The sequence below is a fragment of the Daucus carota genome, chromosome 2 (genome assembly GCF_001625215.2).
Source record: "Daucus carota subsp. sativus chromosome 2, DH1 v3.0, whole genome shotgun sequence".
Lineage (NCBI taxonomy): Eukaryota > Viridiplantae > Streptophyta > Magnoliopsida > Apiales > Apiaceae > Daucus > Daucus carota.
Window position 1 is genome coordinate 20103740 of NC_030382.2, and position 8691 is coordinate 20112430.

Consider the following 8691-nt stretch of genomic DNA (forward strand, 5'->3'; position numbering starts at 1 on the left):
TTTTAAAAAATATTCAGGATATCGAATTTCTTTAAAAACAATAGAATTCAATTTATATATATAAATTATATATTTTTTATATTAATTATATTTTAATATTATTTTGAGTTAATTCCATCAAGATTGAAGAGAAAAAAGTAAAACCAACGTTATTTAAATGCATTTGATCATATAAGATTGGAATTTACCGAGTATTTCAATTTTTGAATCTTATTTACAAATATACTAACTTCTTTAAAATCTTTCAAATATACTATATTTTGAATCTTATTCGCAAATATGCTATCTTTTCTAATTCACCTTCACAAAGAGATAGCAATGCACCATCATCAATCACAGATCGGTATAAGTTTAGGAAAGTTTTGTAATGTAAGGAAATGATGAAACCCATTAACTATTTTAAGAAAGTTTTGTAATGTAAAAAAATGAATGGCACGCCAAATAAGAAAGGACGGAGGGAGTAATATACTAGTTCAACACATCCCCAGAGCTGTTTTGTTTTGTTAATTTATTTTTAATATTTCAATATAAGTTAAGTGCTCCCTCTAATCCATTAGTATATAAGTTGTTTGATGTAGCTTTAACTGCTTTGAGCATATAACAAATATTAATATTTTATAATATTTTTTTATAATAATTTAACATAAATATTTTATTAAGTAAATGAAAATTTTAAAAATACTAATTTTAAATATATGATCAAACCTTCTCAACATAAGTGTAAAAAGTCAAACACCCCAAATAATGGATTAGAGGAGTAACTACAATTTTTTAATCGAAACAAATGTCAAATTCAAAGACCCACAACCATCAACCGCACTTAGAATGGCCCCCCAACTACTTGGTCAAGACCCAAGACATTTATCTACCGAACTAGCAATTGGCTGTCTTGTACTTTAATGTTGTTTTATACTATTTTACTCCTAAAATTTAGGTTATGTGAAAATTCCTGCTATCATCATTGTCAATCTAATTCGAGATTTAGATGTGAATCGTATTCACTTGGTGAGATTCTCTCATTTGAATATGTGCATTTGACTGATTCTTACCAGCAATCTGCTTTTTAGCACTATTAAATTAATTAAGTAGTTTACATTTTGGAATCTTACTTACTTGGGACCTTTTGACAATTAAGTCACAACTATACTTATAATGATCTAGAAAGTTAACTGGAATTTTCAGTGATTCAATTAATTAAGCTTATGTTGAGTCCAGGAATAAAGATTTTATTTTAATTGATGGATTTTAAATTATATGATTTTATCTTTTCAAATTCTAATATTTTTACTAATATTTGAATATTTTAAATCTCAAATGAAATTCAAATTTAAATTCTTCTATTCTATCCAAACATCATATTTGGTCATAACCAAAATTTCAAATCCTAAGTTCTAGAGCGGACACTAACTTTTCTTAATTCATTTGTTATAGCTATAACTGCTTGGCACCGCCAGTTATACTTATAGTTATACATATGTTAACGCAGGTTTTGTATTTTTCTCCCTGTCTCACACCCCTTAGGGAAAATGTATTAGAGTAATGTAAGAAAAGTGTTGAGAAATGGAGAGTAGGACGGTAACAAGTTTTTGTTGCTAGTTAACAGCAAAATACATTCCCCTAACGTTGAAATCTCTGTTCCAAATCAGAAGCAGCAGCAGAAGTAATAATGAAAATTAATGCACACGAGACAAATTCAATTCTTGAATCCAAAGCTATGGTAATAGCGCTAGTAAGCTCAACATGACAGATAATGGATCAGAGTTGCGAGGATCAGCAACCATCTCATGTCGTCAATCTTCAACTCATACACATGACACATGTTTACAGGAAGGCGGAGAGGGTGGAAGGGGGAGATCAGGCAAGAACGTAAATATGGGCTGGAGAGGGACACTGAAAGTATTGCCCTGTATCTTCCTCATACAGGGCAAAAGCCAGGAAACTAACTGCACACCATCTAATATTCATTTTATGCATTTCAAACATTTACATTGACAAATTTAATGAATATAATCAAAATATATGGAGCGGGAAGAGGAAGATTAAATATTTGCCAATATTCACATCTATCTCTCAGGATAGAAGACAAGTTATTCTTTGAACTAGTAAAATAGTTTGTTGGCTCATCACATCGTTTCAGATAGCAAAGAGGATTTGCAGCAACTGTCTTGTACTTGCAGGCTTTGAGAGACGACAAAAGATGCATCAATCGTCTGGTATGGACTATGGAAATTTTCCAACTGGTCTGTAATCCACATTCTCTTCGACAAGGCGCCTTTTCCAAATGATCTGAACATACTTTGATCTCTTCTGTTTATGAGAATTTTTTAATTGTTGGCTTGTTGCTGCTGGATATGGCTTGTTAATTTTCCAGTTAGGTGTGTGATAGCATGACGACTATATCTCTGTTCAATTTCAAAGAATTGTCTAATTCTCATGATGATGGCTTTGCATAAGATCAGCAAGAGTAATTCTTCCACAGCTGCCAGCATCTAGGCGGTCAAAGGTTTTGCAGATCTGTGCGACGTCTTTCTGAGATACTTTCTCCATCTCTATAAGTTTGTATACAACATATTCTGATTTGCTGCATACGAAATATTATTTAAAATCAGTAATGAGGCTTAAAGGTCACTGAAAAATTAATCAGAAATAGTCAAACAATTTTACTAAACAACAAGGATTAATGACTCAGTATTGCGGTTACAAAAATATCATGCTACACAAACAGAAATTAAGTATGCCAAAAACAACATCAGCTAAACAATTTCTTGGCATTAGTGATCTCAAGATAACTGCTTTAATCATCATAACTTTAGCTAGTAACTGTCCTTATGCTATATGTTTGCACAGAATTCATGTCAAGTAAAGAGAAATGGATAGAAAAATTATGTTCAGTAAAAAGAGGACATGTTACTGAAGCAACATCACTGTGATCCGAGAGCAGCTTCCCTACTGAATAAAGTAAACCAAGTTAGACAACACAGAGAATCCAAGGAGCTTTCCTAATAAAGAGGCAGAAAGTTTGTCAACAATAAGCCTTAAGTAATCACTTTTACTATCTCTAAAAACATAAAAATATAAGAATATTGCATCAACATATTAGCAGCAAGGTAAAGCTAAAACCTATACTAAAGTAGATAAAGAAGTGTTTAAGTATATTGCTGAAATCAAAGTCTGGCCATTGTAGAACCACGATGCTCGCAAAAACATGTCAGGCTCTTGCAACAGGTTATTTGCAACAATAGCAACCATATCCATCTCAGAAAATTATTATGAGCTCAAGTAAGTAAACAAATGGTGATGATTCATAAGTAACATGGCTCCAATGACCAGATGTAGATAGGCAAATTTAATAGAAATTCCCATGCCTCATTAACATTACACGGGAAAAGAAAGAGGGTAGGAGGACTGCAGATTCATTTCAGTTTCTTGCCTAGGTGATGGTATTGGAAAAAGCCTTATCTTTATCAGTGAAGTGCATTAAAACTCAGAGTTAGACTTAACAGTCTTCTATGATCACCATTGACGATTTTTAAGTTACATAGATAATCAGATAACATAGTATATGAAGAAGTTTCACCCTATGTGAACACATGTTCAAAGACAATCTCAGTCACTCTAGTTCCAACGAACACAATTGTGTCAGCATGTGTAGCAGAATTTATTACACTTCTAACATGATTACAGTAGCCAATTTCAGCTTTTATAGGTGATACTGATGATATTTGTCTGAGGCAATGGCAAAAGTAACTTTTTGCCGAATACAATTTCATGTTGGTTCTGCTAGCACAATATCTACAAAACCGCAACAAAAAAGGGGAAAAACTAATACCAAGGGACCGGTAGCAGATAAGGAAAAACTAGACAGTACTTGATCCTCATAATATTGTTAAAAGGAGTGATGCAGGATATTTGGCCAAGTTGCTGAGATACTTTGTACACAAAGAACAAACATTTAACATGCTTATTCTCCTAAAATCTCAAGATGTAGGAGAAAAGTTAAACCGTATTGTATATTATCTCAACAATCTCCTCACTTGAAAGCCTGATTTAGGTCAAAGAGTGAATAACTAGGAGGCAGGATCCCGTGTTTAAGGAAAATAATTAACCTCATTGTCAAAGTCAAAAGAGGCGAGAAGTTCTCCACCTGACACCTTGAGGTTTTAGGAGAGCTTGTAACTTATGGTATCAGAGCTGAGATCAGGTTATGAGAGGTCCGAGCTGGATTCCTTCACTATCATGTAGATTATGCGCCCAAAGCACTCCTACTTACCCAGTACCCACTCTCACTCACAAATGTAGTCGTTCAATTTGGGCTATTAAATAATAATTGATCGACTAAAAACTCCTCCTTACACCTTGAGGAGGTCTTAGGAGAGCTGGTAACTATGCATCACAATCTGACAAAAGCTGCCTTTACAAGCCTAGTACCATGGGATCCTAATTAATCAGTATACGCATACCAGAAGGAAACTCCACAGAACATCATTAATGGTTTATATTTTTTAATTTCAGATCAAAAGCCAAAAAACATGTTCTTGGCAACCAGAGGTTATAAGCAGCTACTACGGCGAATTATTTTTCCACGACTAACATACCACCAGTTAATTAACAGTTAACGTTTCAGAAGCAAAACACCCTTATAATCTTGTATATATTATGCATAAAATTTGTCTATAGCTAACTAGATAGCGTGTCTATAGCTGACTAGATAGCGGATGCCATTGCCACCATTTTCTTAACAAAAAACAGTATACAGTTAAAATTTTATATAACAATCCTGATTTCCAAATTATAATCGTGCTTGGAATGAAGGAAAAAATCATACCTCACGAAACCATTATTGTCAATGTCCGCTGCAAGAAACTGAGAAACAGTCAAATCCTGACCAAGCACCCAATTTTCCAACTTCCTGTGACGCCTATGCACTCTAGCCTCTGCTAGGTAAAGAAATGCTCGAGCAACAGCTAGTGTAGAGACAAGCAGCCAAATTGATGCAAAAACCCGACCAGCCATAGTAGAAAATGCTCTGTCTCCATATCCGACAGTAGTAACCGACATAACAGAAAGATACAGTGAATCCAACCATCCAAGACTTTCGACAAAATGCATAACAGTCACTCCAACTCCAATACAGAGAACCACAACTCCTAAAGCCAAGGCCACCTTCATTCGGATCCTCATTCTCCCTTTCTTGAAATCAATTATATAAGATCGCCGATCCTGATCTATTCCAACTTTGACAGTTCTCAAAAGATGATTTTCTTGCAAATCAAGAACATAACTAACCATGCCACTTAACAAAATATCAATAAATCCAAACCCAATTAAGACAAACATGACTGAGAACAATTTCGTCACAGTACTATTCGGAGTTATATCACCATACCCAATCGTGCACATTGTCACAATGCAAAAATAAAAAGCATCAACAACCGGATTCGTTTCAATCGACCTAAAATCATCTTTATTCAGCCAATATATAACCACTCCAAGACACAAGTACAAAATCAACAACAAAACAGCCTGAGAAACAATCGAAGACGACGAACCAAACTGAGGTGGTTTCGTCACAGCCTGATGCACAAAATCATCAATCACAGCCATAGCCGGTGCAGTCTTGGACCGATGAAGATTACTCTTCTGAAAATCAAAATCATTCAAAGAAGACTTCCTCTGACTTTCACCATTAGGGTCACAAAACCCCGATGTCGTCGAATCAACAGAAACAGAATGCGCGAGTCTCGGGGAATTCAGGGTCAAATTCAAGGCATCAACTAAACTTGAAGAAGACGAAAAATCCTTAGGGGGTGACCCAAAAATCAGCCTTTCTTTCAGCTCAGAAGGGGTAAGAGGCAGGGATGAAAATATAATATCATCTTCAGGAACAGGGAACAGCACTGAAGGAATCGAAGAGGGTTTCGACATTCTTGCACTAGCTTTCTCAAGAAATGGCTTATTCTCCATATGGGCTATTCCAAGAAACAATCTTTACTCAATTTCAACACAATATATCATGTTACAAATTAATTAGCTATCTGGGTCATTCACTTATGCACATGTATTACAGTTATGCTTATTACAAAACAAGAATCAGAGCAAATAAAACAAGAATCAAGAATTCAAGATAACACAGTAATGCTAAAAATGGAGAGTGAAAATTAAAAATCATACCTTATTCGATGCCAATGAAATTCAATTACATGAATTTGAACTGAACAACTAGATATAGATGTTGTATTTGACTGAATCTAAAGAGTCCGTGTGTTCTGTGTAGAGTGAGAGTCCGTGTGTTCTGTGTAGAGTGAATATTACTGTATAATGTACTGATGTACTTGTGTGGCTTGATATATTCCTGGGATGTGTGAGGCTCATGTAATATGCTGAGTACGGTGGACCTGTTAAATTAACATACACGCCGTTGGTCGACTATACAGCGAGGGGTCATGATTAAAACAAAATTTTAATACATATTGCGCTTAAAAATGTATAAGCCCGTACAGCAGTTAAAAAGTACTGTATGTAATAAAATGGATTTTTTCATATAGAGCTCCAAAAACAGTGTATATATTAAAATTTTCTTTTAATCATGACCACTGGATATTTGGGTTAAATGGCGTTTTGGTCACTCAACTGACTACAAATTTTCACTTGGATCATCAAACTCAAAAAGTTTTCAGTCAAATAAATGTACTAATAAAAACTTTCAATCAAGTCACTGGCAGTTACTGACGTTAACTTTTGGACGGAAAATTGAGTAGGCTTGCTTACATGGCAGATTGACAACCAACGTGGCTGCTCCACTACATTCAATCATTAAACCCGATAACTACATACACCCGCCCCAATCTCCGGTACCCATAATCCATTTACAACCTTCTTCTTCCTCATTTCGACTCTCTTTCTTCATCTTTCTTTTTCATCATTCCTCCATGTCCATTTCTTCAAAAAGCTCGTCATCTCCCCTAACCCATCTACCCACACCATCACTCGAAACCCCTTCTTCATTCAATCCCTACCATCACTATCACTAGCCAGCCACCGTACTAGTTACAACCCATCTCCAATGGCACTCAAACAGCCAGCCAACACCCTCAATTGAACTCCTCAGCGTCGACTTATCCTTTGCCCCGCTCACCAATTTAACTTCCTTTCTTACTCTTAATCTTTCACATTGCAGTTAACCTCTCTACTTTCACAACTCTGCACCCTCCACCCGCACACTTCCTCTCGACTCCACCCTCAATGCTCATCACTGTCCGTATCGCCACCGCCGCCGATGTCCAAAGCATTCAACTAATCCACAAAATTGTACATAGACATAACACCGTCGACCCACACCAGCATTGTACCCATTTGAAAACTAGCTCGACATGCTATCGAGATCACACCAATCACCGCCGCCTCCTTCAATCAAGTGCTATCACAATACATACACATCGACCCACACCTTTTTTTGTATGATTTGGGGGTGGATTTTGTAAAATTAAGGATATAGAACTGAGGGCGGGTTGTATGTTTTATCGGGTCAGTAGTGGATCGGGTTTAAAGACCTGTGGGTTAAAAAGTTGATGTGTCACGTGATGTGGCACTATTTAACGGTCGACCGTCTAAAATCAACCATATTTAACGGCTGTGAAATAATTAGTGGGTTTAATGAGTCTGTGTGAAATATTTATACTGTTAGGTGATTTGATTGAAAGCTTTTTGAGTTTGATGACCCAAATGAAAATTTGTAGTCAGTTTAGTGACAAAAACGCCATTTAACTCCTGGATATTTTATCCAACGTTCATGAAACTGTATGTTATTTAACAAGTCTCCAGCATGCATATGCTAGGACCTGAACTCATCTACCTTTTTTTTGACAGGTACTTCATACTAGTTGATAATGTTTTTGTCATTGTTGATATTAATTTCGACAATTTTTTTTTAATAAACACCAGCTTTCTTAAAATTTCTTCTTTCACGAAAAATTGGAAATAGGTTTGATTAGACTGATTACTACATATTTAGATTAATGGATGATTGCTCCAAGTGAGTAGGGTATTTAAATTAAATTAAAAACCCAATACTACGCCGAGTCAAATGATTTATAAAACAATAATATATATATGTAAAATATAATTACACTAATTTTTATTATTATTTTAGATATTCTCTTTCAAAATCACAATACTTAATAAATAACTTTGCAATTTTACAAGTGCATAAGATACATAGACGGAAAATATTCCTAATCTGAACTCTTTTAAAAATTCTAAAATCTACGCTCTTTTTATTTTTCAAATAAATATGATGTTCATCAATAACTTGAAATATACACAAGCAAAAGAGGAGACCTAACAATATTAAAGTTATTTGGTGCACAAGGTAGTCTAGTCAATCTATGAGCCATCTTATTTGCTTGCTTCTAAACAAAAACAATAAAAATATTTTCTCTGCTCACAATATACTCATAACATTAAAATACAAGGAATTTTAGCGCATAAGATAGTCTAGTCAATCTATGAACCATATTATTTGCTTGCAAAACTAGGGGTGTAAACAAACCAAACTGTTCGTGAGCTACTCGAGTTCGGCTCGTAAAGTATTCGGATTTGATTCGATAATAATCGAGCCGAGTTCGAACTCGAGCTAGTTGGATGTTTTGCCGAGCCGAGCTCGAGCTTCAAATTACTCGGCTCATAAGGTTC

General features: G+C 35.1%; 1 protein-coding gene across 3 annotated transcripts; it reads right to left on the minus strand.

Annotated features, from left to right (window-relative positions):
• Positions 1 to 1944: 1944 nt before the first annotated feature.
• On the minus strand, positions 1945 to 6374 carry LOC108205796 (two-pore potassium channel 3). Of its 3 annotated transcripts, XM_064086711.1 has the most exons (4): positions 6172 to 6351; positions 4826 to 5969; positions 2386 to 2581; positions 1945 to 2354 (listed from the first exon to the last, which is right to left on the minus strand). In XM_064086711.1, the coding sequence occupies exons 2-3, from the start codon at positions 5962 to 5964 to the stop codon at positions 2425 to 2427; spliced, it is 1296 nt and encodes a 431-aa protein (XP_063942781.1). In that variant the 5' UTR covers positions 5965 to 5969; positions 6172 to 6351; the 3' UTR covers positions 1945 to 2354; positions 2386 to 2424. The 3 variants fall into 3 exon arrangements, with proteins under 3 accessions (XP_063942781.1, XP_017231359.1, XP_017231360.1); XM_017375870.2 differs by having other exon boundaries at positions 1945 to 2581; positions 6172 to 6374; XM_017375871.2 differs by having other exon boundaries at positions 1945 to 2581; positions 4826 to 5986.
• Positions 6375 to 8691: the final 2317 nt, after the last annotated feature.